A 25965-nucleotide genomic window follows, 5' to 3' on the forward strand; every position below is an offset into this window, starting at 1 on the left:
TAAGTCCTTCAATTTACTCTTCTTTTCCATTGGTTTTCTGTTGGAAATCATTAGCTTGGCTATTTTTCTAAAGATCTAGATTACCACGTCGTAAAATAGGATTTGTAATATTCAGTGTGACCTTTCGTATATCATATTTAAGCAAATAAATAAAAATTTGAAGAGTTACTGAAGTCTTGAGAAGAATAAAAGCGAAAGGGACCTTTCATAAGAACTGCGCTATGCTCAGCCAGATATGAGAATGAGCAAATCAGTGCCAAGGAGATGACAGCCAATCAAGCAGTCTGAGATGTACATGGAGAGATTCACTTTTCTTTCTGAGCTCCTATCTGCACAAGGAAGGAGGCAGTAAAACTGCGAAAAGAAACTTGAATTCTTGGTGTTCATAAATGCTGTAATTTTTCGAAGTCTTTTATATGTTTGATCAGTCTCATCAAGTTGGAAAAAAAAAAAGTATCATACATTATTAATTAGTGATAACTGATCTCTTTTTGCCTGCAAGAAAGAAATTGTAGAAAAGCAGGTGTACTGCTGTCAGGTTTTCAGTTCAAAGCAATAAAAGATCAGTTCCCTGGCATGACATCACATTATATTTTACTACACAAATTGCTATCAAATTCATTGAAATTTTAGGATTAGAACATGAGCTGAATTCCAGCTTTTCTTTTTCAAGAGCTTTCCAGTAGGATGTGTTCCAAGTCAGTCAATAGTATGGCAGCCTAGTTATTGTTTAAGTAGTGATAGGTTGGCGTAGAATCTTGTTTGCTGTAGTTGTCACCTTAAGATCAGTTTCACATATTGAATGTTTGAACCAGACAAGACCCAATGAACTCCACTTGTCTTTCCAAGAGTGACCATTAGTGGCTGCCTTGGAAAAACGTGTAGTGAATGTGGGGCCTCCGCCAGCAGCTGTATCTGCATCTTGTTTTCATAATCCTTGATTTATTATTTTCATAAGTTTTGATTATTTTTTTTTCAGATTGTGTTAAACTCTAATCTTGATTACAGATCAGAGTCTTAATCACACCCTGGACAGAGGGTGTTATGTACTGTGCAGAGCAAGTTCTTTTCTTTTAAATCTGCCTGATTAATTTCGCTGGATGCCATCAAGCTCCCATGTTTTCAGAAATGATGACAGTCATTCCCTGACTGCTTTCTTTCCCCCTACCACCTCATCAAATGAACCTCTGGTATATTGACTTTTTATTGCCTTTTTCAGATAAAGGGTCTTTGCTCAAAAGCGCTTGCATGTATTTGGTCTTCCATATCTCCCTTTTTTAAGCTCTTTTCAACTTCTTTTTATCAGCTTGAGAGATAAGAGAGACTCATTAAGAATGTGGGTACGCCATGAATTTATGCAGTAGCACAGTGGATTTTTTTTTTTTTTTTTTGTCATTTATATTTTCCTGATTTATAAACTTATTTCCTCTTTGGAAATAGCTGAGCAGTTTCCTTAAGGGGCAGCTGATATTGCTAAATCCAGAAATAAGATTGACTCCAAAGCTTTGCTTAAGAACTGATGTGCTGATCTGATGGCTTCTAGAAACATCTGGCTTCTAAAAATGAGTCAAAAGACTGTTGGTAGAACTGGTAGGTAGCTGTAGTGCCCAAATTTGTCTGACATGCATAAAATAGGCCTCCATATGTACAAATGCTTTCAGGGACTGGCTTTCGTAGATGACCTTCCCTTCCTTGGCCTTCCCCGTGGGATTGCAGGAGCAGTACTTGAGGGAGCCTTGTGGAGTGAGGGGGGGCAGGACTGGGTCCTCGTGGCCAAACCCTGTTCCTGCTTTTGTTCCTGTGCTTGTTTGGAGGGCAAAATACAGCCATCTCATCTGGATTTATTCATGTCTCATGAAGAAAACTTCATTGCCTGTCTCTAAAGGAATAATTTAGTTTTCCTTCTTTCCTTATGTGTTTTGTGCATCTGGGATGTGGTCAGTTAAATCTAAACACAGACATTTATTTTCATAGCAGTTAAATAACTTTCAATTATAGATTAAGCATCAGAAAAACAACAGACATCTTGCTGAACCCTGGGAGGGTAAAGTGCAATACACTACAGCCAGAGTTTGTATTACTCATGACACATTTGAAAGAGTCATAGACCATTTGTTCAGATCTATTTTTCTGTCTTACTGTTCTTCTGTAAACACTATAGCAGCCCTGTTGGAAAAACAGGGTATTGGGAAGAGCTGGAAATCTGAATGTCTTTACTAAAGTGAAGCCAGAGAAGTTTGTCACTGGATTCTCTCCAGTGCAAGGATGTTGAAAGAAAGGTGAACCAGTGAAATGGAAGACAGTAGAAGGAATTTTAAGCAGTATGGAAAAGGAGGGAGGTCATGTTTGTTTTTTCTAATTATGATTTCAGGAGAGTAACAGGTTGCAAAATTACTTGATTATCTTATGTTTATTGTAAACTCCTATGCTTTTTCTGAAGACACCAGAAGTGCTTTTTTTCCCACAAATCACGTTATATCAAAGCACTTTCACAGTATTACAGAGCTCTATAAATTGATGTCACAACTAAAGAAAAACACTTTTATCTGCAAGCACTTAAGAACATTACCAGTTTCAGAACCACGTAAGACGTTAGTAGCTGGCTTGTTCAACTCCTTTCAGCTTTCATGCTGACATGTACCATATTGAAGACATTGGTTGTTTGTATAATACTTGGTTTGATCTTTTTTCCTTTTTTGCTTTCAGTACTGTTGAATCAATCAAAGGAAGTTATTGCTCTGTTGGGCATTAGCATACATTTAGATGTTTCTGCATTAAGAACTGTTCACAGAGGAAAAGGCTTTTATGTCAAGAAGGAGAGTAAACACTATGACCGCAGCTGCTTTGAGGTGTGCTGTTATTTCTGACCCACGTATATTTGAAAATGAGCCTGCTTGTACTTGCAATTATTCCAGTTCAGATTACATGGTTGTGAAAGGTTTTCCCCTCCCTCTTCTTTTTTTTTTTCTTTCCTTTTAATTTTACTTCCTTTATTCTCTGCAGCAAGCAGACAAATGCTACAGATGGAGAGAGAACACTCAGTGGCTCTTGAAATGGTTTGCTCTGTTCATTGATTAGCATGCACAGCTGAGTTGATTTCTTTATCTACTGCTATGGGATGTGCTGGGAATAGTAATGCAGTTACAGTTGCTAATGCTAAATATTCAGAATTGCTGTATGTCATGTAGATACAACTTACCTTGGAAACTTTTCTTAAGGTGGACTTACTTGGAGAACTCAATTCTACAGAGGTTTGTCTGATCATCTGAACCTTATTTAAGCCTCATTGAAGTCAATGGAAGGATTTCTATTATTTTCAGTAATCCTTAGATTGGGATCTTACTATCAGCTTTTAAAGAGAGTAAAAAGACCCTTAAAATGCATCTGTGGCTTACCTAGTAGTAGTCTTAGTTGTTACGTTTTGTAGATGCCATAAATATGCTGTTAAACATAGGAAGAGGTGGACAGGAATCAAGATGTGGCTCAGATGTAAAAAGCTGGGAAGTCTTAATGTAGAAGCTAGCCTTGTCTATGAGTGATGTTCATTGTACAGTGCAACAGAAAAGAGGGTTTGCTTCTCAACCTCCATTCAGTTTCTTTGGTCAAATCTCTTCTCTTTCACCCTGAGTCACAGACAGGTATGGCATAGAGCTGGAATCATCCTAAATGCTAATATGTATGCCCAAGTTTCACAGCAACTGTTATAGAAATGTGTTTCTTGAAACTGCTCTGCTGCTTATTGTTGGTATGTCCTCTTTAATTAGGAGAATTAGATCTAGTTCTCAGTTTTCACACCTCTAGTGAAGGTGAGGGGGGGAAAATGGAAGTACCTGTTACTGCAGGGTCCAGCTTTCTCTGAAAACAGAGTTATGGTCAGACATTAGGTACTAGTGAGAAAAATGTTTAATTTTGCTTGATTTGGAAACAGCCATGTGGAGAGTGATTAAAAAAATATATAAGGGTTTGTGAACTGACCCTTTTGGAAAGGATCTTTCCCATGTGGAACTCTTACTTGCTGGATCAGAGTAATTTCTGTTAAGTCTATACTGTCTATCTGTCGAGCTTTCTCAAGAGGTCTGTTTATTTCTTTTTATGGATTGGCCTTTATGGCACTTTTTTTTTTTTCCCTGAAGAGTCTATGTCATAAAAATCAAGAAACTTTCTAGCATCAATACCAAAACAGTGTTAACTTCAGGTTGCCAAGTCTATTGCATCTTACTATCTGATGTATCCACTGTTAAATTTGTGCATCTTTTTTTTTAACGTTAGATTTCTGTATTTTATATAAATAATTTTAACACCAAGTGGATCTATTTGGACAGAAGAAAGGTGATGTTGTCACAGTGAGAAGTCTGAAGTGCTGATGGAGACAGAAAGGCAAGGCTTGGAGGGTAAAGACTGTTTATATGGAAAACTTGCTTCAGCAGCATAGGATGATGACTGAATGCAGGGCAAGAAGATGAGGTTCTGTGCTGTCGTATTTCTGTTGCAGCTCTTTGTTACATTATGTTTCACGTGATAGCAAGGCAGCATTTCTACTGAACTTGTGGAAATTCAGGCCTTGTCTCACTGTATGTGAGAGATCCACATGGAAACTTTTGGGGGGCCATAGCACTCCTTCAATAGGCAATTGTCAACGCTGTCATTAAATTGAGACTTCAGTCATAAAACAGTCCACATGGATGAGACCTCTGGAGGCCTAGGCCAACCTCTTGTTCAGGACAGGATTGTAATCTACCACAGATCCTGTTAACCGTGACTTTCTTTAGTTGAACCATGAGAAGTTCTAATGGGTGGAGATTGTACAGCCTCACTGGGACATCTGCTCAGTATCTTCATGAAAATGAACATCCAATTTTCAGTTTGCAGTTTGTGACTGTTGCCCCTTGTTATGTTGTTTGACATGACGAGGGAGTGTTTGTTATGTCCTGGTTTCAACTGAGACAGCGTTCATAGCACACTGATGTTTTTATTGTTGTTGAGTGATGGGAGCATGCCCAGGCCTGGCTGGACTTCTTGGCAGGGAGGAGCCTCTGCCTTTATGGCATGGCTACAGAGCCTGGGGACAGGTGGCCTGAGTTAGGCACGGGCTTATTCCATACCATGTTACATCATGCAGATGGCTATAAAGCTGTGAGGAGTTGGCTAGGGACTGCAACTGCTTTGGAGTTGGCTGGGTGCCTGTCGACAGGCAGTGAGACATGGTGTTGGTTAGGGGTGGGCAGTTGTGTTGTTAGCTGGGCATCAGTAGGTGGGTGGTGAGTAACTGCATTATGGGTCTGTATTATCATTGCAGTTACCATTGCATTTTTTGTTTCTATTTTCCTTTTTGTTGTAGTAAATAATTTTTATTTCAATCCATGAGTTCTGTTTTGTTTCCAGTTCTCTCCCTCGTCCCACAGAGGGGTGGGAGGAGTGAATGAATGGCTATGTGGTGCTGAGCTGCTACTGGATTAAACCACAACTCCACTCTGAGTAAGTTGTACTCTACTGTAGTTAAGTACCTGTTGTCTGCTCCTTAACCAGACTGCACGCACCCAGGTGACACAGCCTCTTATGGGCTGTGTTTTGGACTCCTGACCATCTTAGTCACTCTACTGGACTCTTTCCAGTTTCTCTGCATCCCTTTCCAACTTGAGGCCCAAACCTGAGCCAATTACCCATGTTACCTCACAGGTGTTGAGAGGGGTGATGATAACTCCTAATGCATCGAATACACAACTTACCTTATTCACAGTAAAAGTACACTTTTGGCTCATTGAAACTGCTGCCTGCCATAGCCCCAAGGTTCTTTACAGCATGTCTGCTACTGAGTCATTTTGCAGCCTGCACCAGTGTTTGGGGCTGTTTTGTTCCACGTGTGGAGTTTTGCTTTTCTCCTCCTTTGTGAGGTTTGTTGGCTCCAAATTTCTCAAGGTTCCTTTAAATCAAAGCCCTGTGATTCTTTGTCATATAGTCCACGTATTTCAGTGTCATCTGCAGACTTCTGGAGGGTATCATTTTTGTCAGCATCTGGGCCACTGGTGATGCTGAGTGGAATAGATCTTCAGGCTGCTTTGACTATTACCAGCTGGACACTGAATGTTTGACCTTATTCTAGTGACTTATATTTTATACAAAATTAATAATTTATTAGTTATGTCCCAAATACATTTAAGCAGTTGGATTTTCACTTGGGCTGTTTGCTCTGTCCTGTTCCCACATGTTGGCTTGTGTTTGAGATGTTTGTGCTGGGGATGAGCAGTGTAAAATGAGAATAAAGAGCTCTATTTCTAAAAATTAATAAGGAAAACTACAGTACAATTAGAGCCAAATGCACTTAGAGACTAAGCAGATTCTTTTCCATGTATTTTTTTAACATCTTTAAAGTTTAGTAATATACTTTTTTTGGCATTCAATTTGTTTTTAGAGTTTTTTAATCCAAAGTGTTAGCTTTGATTTTAAGTCATGATCAAGAGTGACTGTAAGACTATTCGTAGACTAATCTTGATGTTTTTCCATTATACTCATGGGAGAGCTGCTCATGTAATATCTTTCCATCTTCGTGAACTGAGTGTTTTGACACTTTCATGTTAGAGTTGCTGAGTCCTGGAATTTGCAGTAGTAACCCTTGACTATGCCTTGCACATCACTGCCAGCAAACTTGTAGCAATGCTACTCTGATCATATTAGAAGAAAGTGAAATGCTGCAGCAGGGGTAGAGAGAATCTTATAGATGTATAGAAGGGGAAGTTGCTTTTCAAAACTTACTTTGAAGGAAAATGTAATACCATGATGATGCGTATTGGCAGCCCAGCAAGACAGCCATCTTTGCAATTAGTATACAAGCTGTACTGTGGAGACTGACTGAAATTCTGTACTCAGTTGTCTTGAAAATAATTAGCACATCTGATTTTTGGAGGCTTGTGATCAGTCTCTTACCTGTTTTTTCTTCAACTCTTTCTCTCTGCCTTCCATCCTGTGTTGTGGGCTAATCTAGTAGGAGCTTGTAGAAAGTGCTGTGTATCTGCTGAATCCTTCAAACAGAGCTTTTCATGTTATCAGTTCTACGTTCAGTTTCTGCAACTTATCTCAAGAGCTTTCCAGTTGCCAGGAGTGCAGAAATGGTCATATTTAAGGGGCTCACCTTTTACCTGTGGTGGTGAGATTCTTCCCAGTGCTTTCTACTTCTTAGAATCATAGAATCACAAGGTTGGAAAGGACCTACAAGGTCATCTAGTCCAACCATCCTTCTATTACCATTGCTACCACAAGCCATTAAACCATATCTCGAGCTCCTCATCCATACGGCTCTCAAACACTGCCAGGGACGGCGACTCCACCACCTCCCTGGGCAGACATTCCAGTGCCTGACCACTCTCTGAGAGAAAAAGTTTTTCCTTATGTCCGATCTAAACCTCCTCTGGTACAACTTGTACCCATTTCCTCGGGTCCTGTTTGTTGCCTGAGAGAAGAGGCCAAACCCCTCCTCATCAGTCTCCCTTCAGGAAGTTGTAGAGTGCAATGAGGTCTCCCCTGAGCCTCCTCTTCTCCAGACTAAACAACCCCAGCTCCCTCAGCTGCTCCTCATAAGCGTTGTGCTCCACACTCCTCACCAGTTTTGTTGCCCTTCTCTGGACACGTTCCAGGGTTTCTATGTCTTTCTTGTAGTGAGGGGCCCAAAACTGAACGCAATACTCGTGCGGCCTCACCAGTGCTGAGTACAAGGGAATGATTACCTCCCTGCTCCAGCTGGCCACACTATTTCTGATGCAGGCCAGGATGGCATTGGCCCTCTTGGCCACCTGGGCACGCTGTCAGCTCATGTTCAGCTGAGCATCAACCAACACCCCCAGGTCCCTTTCCTCTTCACAGTCATATTTAGAAAATGAGTTACTGTCTTGAGTTTTGTCCAGGTGAAATATGTGAATATAACTCTGCCATTTAGTAGAAAGATTTACGTGAACTTGAATTTCCAAGTCAGATCTTGTAACAAAAAAAAAAAAAAAAAAGTAAAAAAGTAAAGCAGTGCTGTGCAAATTGAGAGAAGGCTAAGTGCTGCGATGAAAGCCATCTTATAGTTGTCAAATGAGCATAGGCTTTACCACAGCCTTTCTCTAGATGGAAAGCGCTATGAGGTAGCTGACTTGCTTTTCATGGCTGCAGTGAAAACAGACAGCATCTGTTTAACTGTATCAATATACTCTGGTGTATGTGGAGAGTATCCTGTGTAATTCACAAAACACCTTTCTTATAGAGTCCATGAATATTTCTGCACTGGGCAAGTCATCTTCTCACAGATGTTCTAACTTTAATCTTGCTTGAATCATGAAAAATATCCCTTCAAGTCCTAGCTTTTTTCCCCTCTCTTCCCTATTTTCCACTGTATCTTTTTAAGGAGCTTTATCATATGCTCTGTCTGATGTACCAATTTCAGCAGCAGCCCAGGCTATGAACATTTTACTTCAGCAATAATAAGGTAGCGCTGCCTGATACTTCACTTTCAGTACTAATAAGTTGGACTTCCTCCAATGAAACATCACCATGGCACTAATGATCTGAAGCAGTCCAATGCTTAAAATCGCTGTAGCAGGGATGCTTTGCTTTCTGGTCCAATCTGATATAAAAATGAACGGGCAGGAACTGTTCCGTTCCTTGTTCCTGGTAATGGGCTGGTACTTTATGCTGCCTCTCAGTTGTCCAGAAGTTCACCTGAGAAGAGCAGAAGTGATTAGGAAAGGATTCATTACAGTGCCTGCTGAAAGTTTGCAAAGCTGCTTTCGTAACTCCAGGAAAGAAGCTCCTTCAGGTGATATCGTTCTGCCTGCTTGAAGAGATTAACTTATTAAATGCACCTCTCTGTTCTCTCCTGTTCTTCTCTCCTCGTGATCTCTGTTCAGGTGTCTTGGTTTACTGTCTTTAAGTAAAATATGTGGTGGGAGGAACAATGTGACCTGGTATCTGTTACTTAGTGCTAACAGCAGCATTTTGTGGCTTTTTAATAAAGATGGAAAGGTTTGACATTGTGAAGACTTGGCTCCTGGTTCCGTACTCCACTGGAGACAGAGTCAAGAAGCAAAATTGTTGGCCTCATTTGGGTTTTTAATCAAAATACTTGTGCTTTTTTTGACTGTCTGCGCTCATGGAGTAATCAGTCTGCACTGGTAGGGTTGCTTCTGTGGTCAGAAACGTGGATGAAACTAAAGCTAAAAATCATATGTGCAAAAGAATATCAGCTCCGAGAGTTGAGACACATGCAGGAAATGAGAATGGCAGTTCCTTTGATGCATTTTTCTCAAAGCCCCTGAAGATTTCTTTTAATAATAGTGAGGTGGACAGCTTGAATCTTTACAAAGAAGTGTAATTTTGCAAGCATAATGCAGAAGTCAATGCAAGTCTGCTAAAAAACAGAGGTGAGTTTGCTAGGTTTTTATGCTTGTGTTAAGGCACTTCAGACTGTGCCTATGCTGTGAAATGGGAGTGCAAAGGAGTTGGCATGGATGCTGGGCTGTGGCAGCTTGTCCTGCACAAATGATGCACTCCCACACTCTGCTTGTGATGTGGGGCATCAGCTTCATGTTGTCTTCTGCAGAAGAGTCCTGATCTTTGAAAGGAGCTTCAAATCCATGTGCAGGGCACCAGTATGTGCTCCATTCACCGTGCTGTCTCTTTTGTTTTGCTGTTTTGCTGCTATTCATCACTGTATGGTTGACAAACTGCAAGGCATTTCTTGAAGCTTCAACCTCAATTCTGAAACACTCCCTGTGATGTGAATATATTGAAAACGTAGAAGGATGCTCAGTTTTGTGGCAAAGCAGATAGGGCTGCAGGGAACTTTTCACAGTATAGAAGGAGAGAACCATGGCATGCTGGGGAGCTGGAGCTGGTGGTTCCAGAGCCGCTGGAGGAGCAAATCACAGTATGCTGGGACAAATCCCATACGGCTTTGTCCAGCCCCCAGCATGGGGGTTTCTCTGCACTTGGGTGGCTTGTCTGTGCCAGGACAGGTATGCATTGAAACTGTGCTAGAGGGGTGCATGTGCCTCATGAATGCCCGACTGGCAGAGATGCTATTATGAAATTTTTTCTGGTGTATATTTGGTCATATTAATTTATATAGATGATGACTGAATACAACAAGATCACCTTTCTACTCTAGATAACATGTAGCAATGCTTTGAGTTAATCTGACTGTGCTCTGGAATATCACATTTATTTCCCCCTCCTTCCCTTCCTTACTTCTTTCCTTGGCTGTGTTGCTTGGAGTGAATCTGAGGTTTAGAGGCTGTTGTTAAATATACTTTCTTGCAGCTTGTGTTCCAGTAGAGAACAGAAAAGTTCAGTTGAGCGGCACATACAAATATCATGGGTCCAACTGCCCAGCTACTGCAGAGCTAACCAGAAGTTATAGTACATTGCTGAGGGCTGTGTCCAAACGTCCCCTGAGCACCGACAGGCCTGGGGGGCATCAGCCGCCCTGCTGGGAGCCCCATTGTGTTTGACCACCCTTGTGCATAGTGAGCATGCTTTGAATGTTTTTTCTAAGTTAATATTTAATCTTCCTTTGAACAGAGTGCAGATTTAGTAGCTCACCAAGACTGAGAAATAAAAGGGAGCTCATCCCAGTCAGGCTTCAGGTCCCAGTATCTTTTCTGTCTAAAAGTGGCCTGTTTGCTTTTGTTTTTAATCATCTCATTGTGAACACCCTCATGCTCAACTTCCCCAATTGTTAAGAGCTTTAAAACTAGAGATTCCCTTTTTTTTCCCCCCCAGATGTCTAAGGGTTTAGGGACTCAACCTTTTCTTTCTTCTCAGAGTCCAGAATACACCTTGGGAAGGGTAGGAAACACCTTGCCCTCGAACACTGTCATGAAAAGAATGTGGAGGGGGCCCACCTTTCTCCACTGGTACAACAGCATGCTGACTTCTGAGCTGTGCCGATAATTCTGAAATGGAAAATGTCCCCTTTTTACAGATAGGTGGCACTTTCGTGGTGCTTAATGACCCCTCAGCATGACATACTGATAGTTGCTGGGTAAGATAACCTCCCTGGGACTGCCTTCCTTTTTCAGGAGTGTGCTATTCAGAGTGCCCGTGCCTTTGGGAAGTGATTCCTAGTTGCAAGTCAATCACTTGTGTGTTTTCATTTTGAATTCCAGGAGTTATTTCTTCAGAGAGGGAAGGAAAATGAGTCATACAGAGTTACTGGTGCTCCAAATGAAGAAATACACCTGTCAGTGCTTGGAACACTGAAATAGCAAACTGTCTCCAATCTGTTATCTATGTCTCACTACATCTTCCTCCCCTGCAAGTGTTTCTTGGGTGTGAGGTTGGTCCTGCAGTGGCAGCACTGTCTGGAGCTGCTGCACTTGGCATCTTGGAGCTGCAACGCTGCCCGCACTGTGCTCAGTGCTGTCATGGGGCTCTCATGGTGCCAGAGGCAGCGCTCGGAGGGGAACTCGTGGTTCCATGTTGGCCTCTCTCCATGGCTGAAGGGCCAATTAGTGGCCACGGGTGGCCCTTGTCACCTAATTTCACCAGGTGTTACAAAATGCAGTAAGCAGCTGTGCTGTGAGACGTGTGTGCTCTCTTTGTGCCTGTGCTGAAGGTTATGAAGGCAGTACTCGATGTGCTTCAGATTGACAGGTTTTTGCTCTGTCATTAGGAAAAGAGAGGTTTCTCTGCTGCATGTGAACTGCTCAGCCTGATTAGCATGGAAATGAAAGTGCCTTAATCAGCTTGGGGTGAGGAAAGCTCAAAATTAATTTGATACATTAGTTTCACTTTAAAAATGCATTATAACTGTTGCCACTAGCGACCATTATAGTTAAAAATGCAAAGCAGTCCCCCATTCAACTCCATGTTTGTGCTAACTCATCACTTTCCAAATGATTCATTTCCCAAAGTAGGTTTTTCTTGTTTTATCTTCACCCTGTATGTAAAGCAGGCAGGGAGAATGGCAGTCGAGAGAAACAGGCAGAGGGATATCAAAGGGGACAAAGATGCTGACTTGAAACTTAACCCTGCATTCGCTCTGGCGCCGTGCATCGTGTCATGCTGCTAAATAAGTGAATCCAGCTTATGGAGATTATTTCGTAGTCCTTGCACTGTGGAGATCACTTCTGTGGCAAGTGAGTGATGAATGAATTGTGGAGATAATGGAATGCAGGTGGGGAATTCTCTAGTGATAGTAAAAACAAACAAACAAACAACCCCATGTATGTGCTTAAAAAGAATATCCTTGGTTTTGTGATAAAAAGGTAATGAATGAATTTGTGGGGTTCGTCCTCCTCAGTCACACAGAAGATTGTAATTCAGTGGCTTTGTAACTACGAAGACAGCCTTATATTTTAGATAGATAGGATGAGAGATAGTGGCCTCAAGTTGTGCCAGGGGAGGTTCAGGTTAGATAGTAGGAAAAATTTCATCTGAGAGAGTGGTGAGGCAGTGGCACAGCTGCCCAGGGAGGTGGTGGAGTTGCTGACTCTGGTGTTGTTCAAGAGCCGTGTGGATTGTAGCACTGAGGAATGGGGTCACCGGGCATGGTGGGGATGGGCTCACGGTTGGACTGGATGGTCTTAAAGGTCTCTTCCGACCTTAATGATTCTGATTCTGTGATACTGAGAAGAAATTTCTGCCATACCTAAAGTAAAGCAGAAGGAACTACCTATTATTTTGAAAAGAACTGCAAAATATTCTGTGAGAATATACATGGGGGATAGAGGGGGGTGATACAGAGCCTCTCTCAGCATTGAAAATCCTATCCTGGATTACCTGCAATTCTGAGTTAATCTATTGTTCAAAAAGTCAGTATGTGACCAGCATATCACGTTAAAAAACTGAAGCAAGACTTCTTTGTCATTACAGTAAGATGCAAAGAGACTCCTGGTAAGTAAAACAGGATGCAAACCTTTTTTTTAATGTTTGAAAATAATCTTGAAGTCAGTCTGATCAAGTTGTGCCACTGAGGCAGTTTGGAGGATGACCTGCTCAGGAGCAACGACCACAGTGTGCAGAAGTGTGCTCGCAGCTGATAGGTGTGATGGAGCTGTTGTTGTGTCGACAGAAGCTGGTAGAGCTTTGATAAGACTTTGAGCTGTCTGTGCTCAGAAGGGATGGGATCAGGAGAATACCACAGCAAGAGCTGGAGCACAGTCAGGAAAGTGAGAATTGTAAGAGAGGGGAAGGAGGACATTATATGTCAGTTTGTTCAGCAACAGTGGAGAGGGAGAGAGGTGTTTTATCCCCCATAAAAGCTTGCGCACCTGGGTAGTATTTAACACTGCCAAGAGATCAGATAGGCTTCATCTTGTCTGATACAGGCACCTTTGTGTGAGCTCTCCTCTTTCAGACCCTTCACCGTGCTGTAGGGAGAAAGGGGAACTTTAAGAGGAGGGGAACTCTACCATTACATATTTAAAACAGGACAAATGGATTGCACTCCAGAAGTGCCAGTGTCTCTCCACTGACTATAAAGGGAGTGTGCTGTGATTAGCAGATAGAGATGTCTCCTTTGGAAGCGCTAACAGCTTTAGAGACAGCATGAAGCAAGCTAACGGACAGGTCATAAAAAAGCACCAAAGGAATCTATCTGACTAGAGATGTAAGCACTGTTCCAGAGCCAGCCCCTGTGAAATCTAGTTGTCAGCAGGCAGAGCACATTTGGATCACTCTGTAAATGAAAAGCATTCAGTGTAGTGCACGTTTTGAGTCAACATGTGTGAGTGCTTTTGTTCATTATCCTTCTGCAGAGGTTACTCTGTAGGTATAGATCTGAGCAAGATGCCTCACAGCATCACAGGTGTAATCATAGACCATCCCTCCTTTGGATGACACGTGGTTGAAATCTGCACACTGGTATGTGTTAGAAGAAATTGATATCTAATTAAAAGCTGCTAAATATGATGTCATGGTAACATTCCTTACTTGCAGTGGTGCATTAATTTGCCTTGCTTCTCTTCCAGAGGATCAGTGCCTATGCTTAAGTGTCAATATTATTGATAGCTCTCAGCCTTTTCTGGGCTGTCTCCCTTCTCTGCCTATACTGAAGATGAGGTCACTGAGCGTTTTGAGGTAATAGTGCATTTTACGATAGAACAGGGTAAAATCATGTTCAGTGTCATGAAGGTAGGCTCTTGAGAGCCTCTTGTGTTGCATTAATGAGGCATTTCAAGGAAGCAGAATATCAAATTAATGTTTCATGTTAAAGACATTAATGTCTGTGTTAAACCCCGTTACAGCATGGAAGTAAGAGGAGGTAATACTTGAAACAGCTTCCTACTTTGTCTTCCTCATTCTTTCACAAATTAACATTAAAAGTTTAAGCAATAGTAAGAATGTTTTAAAAGAATGTATTTCATTGAATTAGGGTTGGAGATGTATGCAGTTTGCAACAGAACTGCTCCAGTCTCCTTGGTCTAAAAAAAACAATGCATAAAGGGAGAATAGAGTGCAGGTAACCAGCATCAAGCTGTGCCTTGCTTGGGTGTGGAGGGGCTGTGGGGCTGCTGGCTCTGCAAGTACAGGAGGGAGATGACCTTGTAATACAGTTTGATTATAAGGGGATCTCTTTACAAATTACCTGATCTCATTCTATATTGATCATGTCTGTCTTATATATTATTGACTTCAGCAGGACCTCATCTTCACTGGGTCCGTCAGACTTGAGTGCAATAAACAAAAGCCCATCAGTACGAAAATATTGCACTTATTTTTCCCCCCTGTGATTTCTCTGTACACTTTGAAGCATCTGCTAAGACGCAGCTGTAGCTTAAGGGCTAGTGTTAGTTACAGTTGCCATCAATTGCTCTTACATACCTGTAACTGTCCAGTAAGTGCAGATGTGCAGAGACTGAGTTAAGAAGCTCTTGCTCACTCACTTCCTATCAGCAGTAGTACCATGTGGAGCATGGAGCCAACCTGTGTGACAGAGGGCTGGTTGTGCTGACTGTGTCCTTCCCATTGCATTTGTCGCTGTGATGCTCTGGGTGGATTTTGGGAGTAAGTTGATTATCTCTGTTTTGAAAGATAATTTGGAGTAGAGACAATACAAATCATTTATGCATAAATGCTTCCAGTGAATGCCTTTGAGTTTCACTTTAAAAACCATTGTGAGACATTGCTGGCTGGCCGGGTAATGCATGAGTAAGCAGAAGATTGTGATGCAGCTGATGTTTTGCTCACATCTTAATTCTTATTTGAGTATATATCAAGGCAAGGCTTACATTCTGATACTGCTGCCGTGAGCTCTGCAGTGAAAGACAGGGATGTTCCACCAAAATGATAATTACCAAATGTTGCATGTTGCTGCAATTTTTTCTCCAAAGTAGTTGGCTCTTTCCTTGTACTTTTTACTTTGAACTTACTCATCTGTCCAAGAATCTTTGTGAACTTGGCTTTTCCTCCTCCTCTTCCATGATACCACCTGAGGGAAGCTTCAGGTTAATCGTGTCCTGCGCTATAATCTTCCTCTTATTCATGTAGGCAGCCCATCAAATGTGGGAAATGAACTGCAGCTCTGATCATCTGGCTAAAGGGGATTAATGTCATCCAGGGCAGCGCTGGTACCAAACAGATTACCAGGAGCGGAAGGGGCCTGGGAGCAGAGAGTGAGTTGGGAGGGGTGTAAACCCCCCAGGAAATGGGCAGCCATCTCAGTTCGCAGCTTTTGTAGTTATACTTTGTGCAGCAAAGTGCGTTCCCGGGAGGGTGACGAGGTATTTGATAGGGGGGGAGCCAAGAAAGTGCTTGTTAGCAAGAGTTCAATTAAAATAAATGACTGAATCAGGTAGCTCTTTGTGCTCGAGTCTTGTTTTAGATTTCATCTTAAACAGAATGCAGAAGGACTTTTGGTGTTTAAAGCATATTTCTAGTTTTGACTATGGCTCATTTAGTTGTCTTTTTTACTCGGTATATTGAAGTTGTTGATCTTTAACTGGGTGTTACCTAACTGTGACTCTGTAGAGCTTCAATTCATGTAGAGGGTAAAAAGCATGCCCTGTATACATTAGGTAACAGTTCACAAATTTATTTATATACGGGCATTCCGTTTATTTGACAATGTGTATTTCTGTTGCCTTACATCTGAAAACTAAATGAATGCAAACTGACTTTGTTCTTGCCCAGAGAAGAGAAGGCTCAGGGGAGACCTTATTGCTCTCTACGACTACCTGAAAGGAGGCTGTGGTGAGGTGGGGGTCGGCCTCTTGTCCTGGGTAACAGTGGTAAGATGAGAGAGAATGGGCACAAGCTGCACCAGAGGAGGTTCAGGTTGGATATTAGGAAAAATCTCTTCTCAGAAAGAGTGGTGAGGCGTTGGAATGGGCTTCCCATGGAGGTGATGGAGTTGCAGTCCTTGGAGATGTTTAAGGAAAAGGGAGATGTCGCACTTAGGTTTAGTGGCAGTATTGGTGGTAGGTGGACAGTTGGACTTGGTGATCTTAGCGGTCTTTTCCAACATTAATGATTCTGTGATTCTATGAAAGCTGTGCAAGTTGATCTCAAGGGATCCGGACTCTGAAAAAAATGCCATATAAAAAGCCTCCATTTTCCCCATTCCCCAGGCTCTCCATTCTCCCCCATTTTCACAGTAAAGCTTTCAGGTATCAGTTACATTCATTTTGTTGAATGATATGTGGGTGACTTGAGATGTGGAAAGTTATGTCTAAAGCATTATTTGAGGGAATAAAAAATAATTTGGAACTTTAACTAAAACTGATGGGGAAAGGGATTAAAGTTGTTTGTACAGATGGGCTTAGAATGGAAATATTTAATCTACATGTAGGTATTTCCAGAATACCTCATATGATTTGGTAACCCAATCCACCTTCTTCATAGAAAAAAACACATTTTGGATGTCTCATCTAATTTAGTGACCTAATCCTGCTTATTTTTCCACTTCCCCGGTTTAGACACCATTGAATTCCATGAATTTTTATCAAACTGAAACTGATAGAAAAATGGGAGAAGGGTCAGGTTAATGTAACTGCCAAAAATCCCAATGAGAGTAATACCTGATAATAGTCAGGTGTTTGATGGCTTATTTTTGAATTCAGTTGGTTTTGAATTGGATTAACGTCATCACTGAAGCCAGTATGGTACCAGCATGGAGGATGTGTGGGAAATCAGGGAGAAAGCTTTTCTTTGTTTTATACAAAGTGGGCAGTTGGGGCAAAAAGGCGGATTTGCAAGAGAGAAAATAAGGTGAAAAAAGGAATAAGGTAAGGCTACAGCATCTTTTCTCAGTGACTGAAAACACTTCAGATGGATTTATTCTCTGAGCATTTATGATCTTCCTTCTTCTGAATGGAGGTGCACTGTTGATCTGTTAATCATAGTTGCTAGAGAGGAAAATCTGTTCTCCAATGTTCCCACTATGATGCCATTGACTTACACCAAAGCGCCTCAGATGGCAGTGAGGGATGGAAGAAAGGCTTGAAAATGTTTCATGTCTGCTTCGTCTCATTTTAATCATTACCTTCTCATATTTTATGCAAATGCAAAATTATTTTTAAAGCTGCTTTCTCTTTCTGAAATGGTTTGGCACAGGTTCTGAAGCTTAGTTGTTGAATAAAGAAACTTTCCAGCAACTGCCCTTTGATTATTTCTAAATGTAGGTGACAGCTGTCCTTTTGGAAAAGGCACATAACTCAGCATGTGAGAAACTGACACATTTTTCTTTCCTTTGCAGAGTATCTCCTCTACAGAAGTCTGAAATAGTAGACATGGTAAAGAAACACGTGAATGCCATAACACTTGCCATTGGGGATGGTGCCAACGACGTGGGAATGATCCAGACTGCTCATGTTGGAGTAGGGATCAGTGGCAACGAGGGCATGCAGGCAACCAATTGCTCGGATTATGCCATTGCACAGGTCAGAGGCAAAAAAAAGTCCAATTGCCATATCCTGTGTCAGAGATCCCACTGTGTGGCTATGTAGTGCTCGATGTCTTCTCCTAGCCTTAGAGCTAAGAGAATCTCAGATCATTTCCTTTTTTATAGCAGCATCTAAAACAGATACATATATATACATGATATAATTTTGGAATCCATTGTTTTGATTTCTGCACTCTTCACAGCAAAGCTCTGTCTTCCCTGGAAGCTCCAGTTTCCTCCTGCTGGCCGTGCAATGGCTTGGCTCTTCAATAATCAGGGAAAGGCACTTTGTGATTCTTAAGCTGACATGCTTTAAGTGCAACTTATCTCTCTCATGAAAGTCCTTTTCCCTTACTATGAATAGGCATTACAAACAGGTGTGTAAGAGTGTGGCTGTTTGGAAATTCTTATTTTGAGGTCATGTTCTCCTTTTATATTCCCTCCACCCCCATGACATATCCAAGAATTGTTCACAGTCCTGACGAATTGGGCAATGTTTTCATTTTAGTTATGTTATTTTGAACATGATTTGGGTGAGTGCTCCCAAACAATCCTACGGAATTCAACCTACGAGGAAAGTAGAAGAGCCTTTTTTGTTTAATTGAAGGAACTGAGCTGTAGGACTATATAAAGCTAAGTAAGGAAGGAGATACTTCAGTAGACAGACATCTTCTGAATACTGTTTGCAGTTTGGGTTCCCTGTGTTGTTTTTGAGACTGATCACAGGGCAAGAATGAATGAGAGCTGGCAAGAAGCAGAGATGATCCACTGACTCTTCAGTTATCTCTGTGCATCAGCTGCTGTTCCCATCTGCTAGGGTATAGCCAGGTTTGTTCTACCAATTGATATGAAATGTTACTTTTTTCTGGTAGTTTCAGCAGAAGGTGAGGTTTTAAAAATTTATAATAATAATGATAATATTTAGACAGATAACTGTTTAACGTGCTAACTGTGCTGTGAAGCCAAGTGGCATCCTTGCATTGCTGTTCTATAGCCTTTTGTGGTCAGATGAAGCACCATGCTTTCCAGGTTTGAATAACTAAGACCTTCTAAATTTATCTAGAGAATTTTGGGCTGTTTCACCGATGGCTTATTCCATAGTAAACAGTGTATAAAATTATAGGAACTGCCATAGGCATAGTCTTTGGTATCTTGCAGTGATTTTTTTTCTCAAGCTTCTGCAGGTTGTACACTGCTTCTGCTGCATAACTTAATTGAATGCTCTTTACTTACATTTCCTCAGAACACTTATTGCTTCCATTTTAGTAAGTAAGCATAAGCAGTGAGAATTTTGTCCACGAAGGGGCAAATAGTGTGTTCTACACGCTTAATTTCTTTTTGCATTAGTGGCAGCAACATTCAATCTTAAGTCTCTTCACGTTCACGTGTTGCTTCTAAATTACCAAAAAGAAAACCCATCTCTTTGGACTTAATGTTAAAATTAGGGAAATAAGTTGTTCTTGGTTTGAGTTCCAGGCAGGGAGTTAATGACAATAGCAATGAATCTTCATAGCTCCGTGTGAAATAGAAGCTGGTCACACGAGCACAGAGTTTGAACTTTCAAAAATCAGTGAAATACTCTGAAACTGTATTTTTTTGATTACTTAAGAAAGCTTTATGTTAGAAAAGATGTCAAAGAATCCCTCTCACAGAGAGGACTAGCAGTGTGTGGTTATGTTTCAAAAACATGTTCAAAAGAAAAACTTGATCTCCGTGGGGTATATTTCTTTCAGTGAAGACATATAACTCCCACTGAAGTGTTACTGTGTGTGCATGCCTTGAAGGCAGAGTATGTTCTTATTGAGTAATTTAAAACGACCGCTCTAATGTAGCATCTCATGTTCAAATGAGATTTCAAATACAGTGGTGCCAGACGTAGGCACTTATGGAGGAGAAAGTCTCAATATGAACTCGTTCAGGATTCCAGGGGGAATCAAAGCATAAACCAAACAAAAATAAAAAGGCAACTTACATCTGACTCTGCTCCAAATAACTTCCACAGGTACAAGGAGCATCTGCTTGAATCATCCTTTCCCCTTTAGATGATCTTGCACCAGCGATCCATGTTTAGAGAATTCCCAAACCAAACGACCTAACTGCTTAGAGAGACTTGGGGAATAGTAGAATTCAGAAACTTTTTCCCCAGTAAAATGCTTTATCATCTTAATCCCGAGAGCATCTGGTGTCTGGAGAATGTTACCTTTTCTGAACTAGAGCAACTTCTTCCTTTGACAAGTGTTCATGTCTCCTTTAAAACCCATGAATGTAGCAGTCCCCAAACAAATGCAGTATCTTAGAGGGGCCCTATCGCCCGTGGTCACTCGAGTGTGCCAGTAGTTGTGCATTTACATCGTTCCAGTGATCAGCATCAAAAAATTAATTCCTTGCTACATCTTAATAGTATTCCTTATCGCTGCAAGCAGGCTTGGAATTGTTTTGTTTAAGTTACTAATGTAACTAAGTTACGCTGTGCGATGGAGCGGATTCATCTTTGTGACAATAGGGGTTATAGAGCAGTTAATGGTAGGATTTGTCCAACCTGGAGCTGCAAAAGGAGCCATATCTGAGACAGTCACTCTTCAGATTCAGCAGAGAGAGAATGTTTTAGGTTGCATCCAACTCTCTGTTCTCTATGGGAGGTGTTGGGGGCCACTTGGCAGGATGTGATGGGGATCTTCCCATCATTGCTGATGTTTTGTCATAGAGTTTTGAGGAATAAAGCTATAAAAATGCCACAGATTAACTGAGGCAGTAGGTGACTCATATATTACCTGCTCCCTTCTAAGTGTCCTACTTTCAGTCCTCATTCGGGCTGGGCAGGGGCTGAACCACGAAGCTTCTTTCACTTTTATTTTCTCTCCTCCCTTCTTGCTGGCATATCCTAACAAATCCACGCTGCTGATGCATGTCAGAAAGGTTGTTCTTAGAGGATTTGTGGTTGAGTGATTTCTGTGCTGGAAATCATGGGAGCAGAGCTCTCTCATGACAGTTCTAGTTCATTACTGCAGCTTTCACAGTCTCAAGTAAGTTTTTAAAATGACTGAGCTAGAATCTACTTTTAAGAAGTCAGTCTTTACTATCAAGTTCTTCCATTGAAAAGGAAGCAGAGCAAGTAGTGTTCTTGCCTTTATGTCCAAGAACCCTTCAGGTTCACACGTGCTGAACAGTAAATGTAGTCCCCGGTTTGATCCCAGCTATAGAAGCTGGACAAAAGAGAAGAGCTAAAGGCCGTAAAAAAAGTTCACTGACTAAGCCAAGACTAGATATTACTCATTTCCTAGGGTGAAGTGGGAGACTATTTCTATATTAAAAAGAAAAAGAAAAAAAGAAAAAAGAAAAAGGGGGAAAAAAAAAAGAAGCTGGATGTGTGGTTCCCACTAGTGTTATTAGGTATCCATTTTTTCAATCACTAGATTCATTTACTTGTCTTTTTGGGCTCCTCCTTTATACAGAGCATCTAAAATGGCTTATAACGTGATTGCATACATTTAGTGGACTGATAATGTAAGTGTTCATGCTTTATAAAAGATTGCATGCATCTGTTTGTGCTTGTTTACGTTTTACTTCAGCTCATGACAGTTCTAGTGATGAGATTATTAATTTTACACAGAAAAAGGAGATTTTCCCAAGCATTGTAAGCCCTCAAACAGAAATCTTTGACCATGAAGTTAAGAGTTTGCATTTATTCTTAATCCACAGGGCAAATATTAACCTTGCCTGATTTTACTACCGGGATAGTGATACTAATTGCAGGCTTTTTGCTGTCTAAAGACAACACACATTGTGTGTTTCTTAGGTTGTGTTGCCAGGAAAGACTTTCAGTAAATATTAAGTGTCAGGACATGCATTTTGTATATGTGTGCTGCTGAAATATTCAGATATTGTGCTTCAGCAGTTTTCCTAGCTGATCTCAGGCTTTTTTGGTGTGTGGGAGAATTCACTCTAACCTTTTTTTTATTAAACAGTTCTTCATACATGTATGAACTTATTTTCTCTCTTTCAGTTTTCCTACTTGGAGAAGCTGTTGTTGGTCCATGGAGCTTGGAGTTACAATCGAGTTACCAAGTGCATACTCTACTGCTTCTACAAGAATGTGGTTTTGTATATTATTGAGGTAGGAGTAACAAAAGGGATGGGCTTTAAAGGTGCTTACTCGTCAATTTCTAAAAGGAAAAACTGAAATTAGTTAGCTTTGGTTATTTAAAAGAGCAGGCATTTTTTCCTGTTGCCCATTTACAGCCTGTTGCTTGCATTGCCTTGCAGTACCAGTGAAATTATAAAATTAATCAGGTCATTTAAAATATAACTGCTTGTATTTTAGTAAAATTCACTGCCTGAAGAAGTCAAATAATCAAACTGGGTTTTGAAGGAGGTTGAATAATATTATGAAATTAATGTTTCTAAGATAGGAGCATGATCTCATGCTTCAGGTTACCATCTAAATTTCAGAAGGGCCAGGAAGGGATCGATCTTATTGTTCCTTGTTGCCTATTCAGATACAGGAGGAACTTGAACTCAGTGGGTTGGTTGCTTGGGCTGAAAAAGCAAATTCTACATTTTTTGTGGAGTTTTTGTTTTGTATTTCCATACGTGTATGTATTTATTTCTCTATTTCTACAATTAAGCAGTCATGAATGAGGTTAATAGTTAGAAAATTAGAACACTTATAATTAGGCAAGCAGCTATGTGTATTTTAGCAGATAGTGAGTAAGTAATGTTTTACTATTCAGTGAATCATACTGTGGTCAATGTGTGAATATCCAGCTCCCTCAGGGTCCAGTCATCTTTTATGCATGGTGTTAGGCTCTCAGAGAACAGATACTCTCCATTAACTCATGTAATTTTTCCTCTCTTAACTATTTCTGATTTGGCTTTAGCCTTGTTTTTTTTTTTTCTTTTTTTTTTTTTCTTTTTTTTCTTTTTAATTTCAGTATAGATTAAAGCATGCTGTCAAAATAATGACAGTGTATTGCTGTGGTGGGTGAGCACAGGATGGTTGTCTGATATGCAGTTTTACATTTGTAAAATAATGCAAGAAGTCCATTTTTCTATATTATAAGTATCCAGTCCTTGTTTGTATTCCACTTCTTTAGCCTGTTTTTCTGCCAGACATAAATCCTCACTCCTCCTGAAATCTCACAAGTGTGTCCTTGTCCTACTGAGGAGGCCACTTTCACAGTTCTGAGGCAATTTTATCATGTTTATACTTAGAATTAAGATTTGATGTATGAGTAGATTTCTGAAATGGTCCTTAACTTGATTTTGGCTGATCACAAGCTATGCTTTTTAGTAGTGGCTTTTAAGCGTTATTGGAGATGACAATGATATTCATAATTGTGAAAGAGAAATACAAAGAAAAAGTACTTGTCTGGTAGGGTTTTTACTGAGCGTGGGAAATAGTATTTTCCTCAGTTGTTCAGGGAATGCTCAGCAGCTTCGTGATTGTCAGTTTCCTTCTAAAATTCTTTTCTCATTTGGAAAAGTGTTTTCGAAAATCCTGCTTCTCAAATATTACATTTGGTGGTGAACTTTCAGTGGAGAGCTAAATTACATTCTACCCTGTGAGAAGCTGGGCAAGAGGTTGAAGAGAGGTGAAAGCCTCTGGGACTTCCAACCTGAGGTAGCTTAATCATCTCTCTGTGGGGAGACGTTTTATTAGATGTTGCTATATGATGCATAAAATGCAAGTCTGCTCTGAGGATGTAAGTTCAGATGTTCCCTTCTCTTTGCTGTCTTAGATTGTGTTCAGTTCTGCTTTGTGCCATGTTGAGGAACATGAGCTTTTGGCTCTATTGACTTCCCTGAGTAAGAGTGGGAATCAGTTCCTTCCAACACTGCAAATGTGCAGCTGGCTTCAGCCCATAGCTTGCTAACTCCCTCTGTGTGTACAAGTTGGGAGCAAGTTTAAGGCTTGTGGGAGATGAAGCAACAGAAAGATGAAATCACTACACCCACAGTGGTGGGTAGAGCTCAGTTTGTGTGTAGTTCCTATGGTGAGTTTGTTTCATTAGTGGCTTTGAGGAACTTTACCTCCAAAACCAAATAAAACAAGCCAAATTGACTGCAAACTGAAGAGACCCTAGTTTGGGAATACTGCAGGTCAGAGGGGGATGAAAGAAGGGGTCTCTAATTCTCTTTTTAGCTTTAAGTAAAGAAAGCTGAGTTATTTTGTATTTCTACCATAAGGCTCTGAAGCACTGATCAATCTGTGTTATGAAAGAAACTCCTCAAGGGAATCCATTCTTCAGCTTGAGATAATAGTGGTTGAGTGCCCAGTGCTACTGCCCTGCTGCTAGTGCATGTTTTATGTTCCTGATTGCTCCCCAGTACTCTGGACAAGCTCAGTATTTACCTGAACTTCCTGCTTGGATGTGTGGTGCGCAGGGAATATTCTTTTAACATTATAATGAGATGGGGATTTGGACTTGAACTACATTCTAACTTGATCTTCTAAAGGATTGCACTGAGTAAATATTTATAAAGTTGAATCAAAAAGCACATCGGTCAATATGACAGACTGTCAGTTAAACCTTTGTTACTGTGTCTGCTTTATTTCCATGAAGCTTTAACACCTGAGGAATAGCAGTAATAAGACTTATGTAAATGAACTTTGCAGCAGTGATGCACTGGAGCTTCATCGTAACCTTTTTTATCCTGAGACTTTCTAAGTATCATACAGAGAAATGGTACTCAGACTTCAACACACAGAATATCCAACAAAAGTTGGAGAGGCATGTGTAAAGGAGCAAATTAAACTTGATTTAATTAAACAGTGATGAGCACTTGAGAATACCTTGAGAATACCTCCTTTCCTGACATCTCAAGTTTGGTGTACTAACAGTTAGAAGTGCTACACTTAGAAGTGCATCTTGATACCAAAGACTCTTACACCAGGAGAACCCAAACTGTGGCAACTGATTTCATGATTTTCCTTTAGTTTCTGGGCAAAGCGGTAATTAAAATGAAGAATTTGGGATTTGGTGCAAAGTGTATTCTGGTAACTGTGAGCATGGGCTTTACTGTTTAGTTGTGCTCCTGGGTTGAAGCTGATGTTTACCTTCCTGCAGTGGCTGATCCTTGTAGAGGACGCTTGGGCCCTGTAAACTGTGTTTGATTTCAGCTGCCTTCCCAGTGACTAAAATGCGTAGGGATTTCCTGCAGCTAGAGAGCTAATAACAGAAGACAGGCCTCGTTGGCTTTAAAAAAAATTAAAGGTGAATTTTGAAAGTTTTGAAGTGGTAGCAACAGTCAGATTGGAGATTCTAGTCTAACATAACATCTGGAAACTTGGTATTGCCCTCTTTTTTGTGATCTAATTTCTCTTCCCCTTTGCTTTTCTTCATTGGTGTACTCCAACTGACACTCTCTCAATTTGCCCTCTTGCTTTTAAAAAGTATACAACTCAATGAAATAATACAAATCTAAGCAAGAAAAACAGGTCTTGGAAACCAAAATTCTTTAGTTGTGATTTCTTGTTCATGCTGGAGCCCTTGGATATGATGGTTACAGGGGTGCTGTCCTCACCCTTGGAAATTAAGTTATTTAGAAAGTTACTGTGGTGCCTACTGGGGTGAAATGTCAATACAAAGCCCTCTTTTTGGTTTTCTTATATTTCTAGAGCACAGTGCACTAAAAACTGTTGGATTACCTTAAACAGGAGATCAACTGCGAGGTTATGGCTTTTTAGGACTTGACAGACAAATACCTGTGCATCGTTACATAACAGCATCTCATAGAATTACTTCTGTAGCTGGCTTATAACTGAATAGTAAAACAAAAGATCTGTTTCACATCTGCTGAGCATATATATTTCACTGGAGATGATACAAAGTTGTCCTGATGACATCAGAACTTTGAAATATAGCTGATTTTGAATGTAAAAGATTATAGGAATGTTGCTTTCATGTCATGCTTGGAGGAGTAGAAATACAGAAAGATCAAAGGTGATATCAGTAATAGCAGGTAAGAGTTCAAGGCATTTGGGAACGGTTCGGGGAAAACAGTAGCATGAAATATATGTTTTAGGTCAGCACAGGGTGTGCAGGAAAGAAGTGCTCGGTACCCCACTGAAGCGTGTTGTTCATCTGAAACCTGCTTAAGTATGGAGTGCC

General features: G+C 40.7%; 1 protein-coding gene across 3 annotated transcripts in view; it reads left to right on the forward strand.

Annotated features, from left to right (window-relative positions):
- ATP8A2 (ATPase phospholipid transporting 8A2) overlaps positions 1 to 25965 on the forward strand; it is a 315266-nt gene that overhangs the window by 151133 nt on the left and 138168 nt on the right. For all 3 annotated transcript variants that reach the window (XM_025146849.3, XM_004938791.5, XM_025146850.2), the window contains 2 exons: positions 17669 to 17852; positions 21858 to 21968. In XM_025146849.3, the coding sequence (XP_025002617.2) occupies positions 17669 to 17852; positions 21858 to 21968 (295 nt within the window). The remainder of the gene's footprint in view (positions 1 to 17668; positions 17853 to 21857; positions 21969 to 25965) is intronic.

The sequence above is a fragment of the Gallus gallus genome, chromosome 1 (genome assembly GCF_016699485.2).
Source record: "Gallus gallus isolate bGalGal1 chromosome 1, bGalGal1.mat.broiler.GRCg7b, whole genome shotgun sequence".
Taxonomy (NCBI): Eukaryota; Metazoa; Chordata; class Aves; order Galliformes; family Phasianidae; genus Gallus; species Gallus gallus.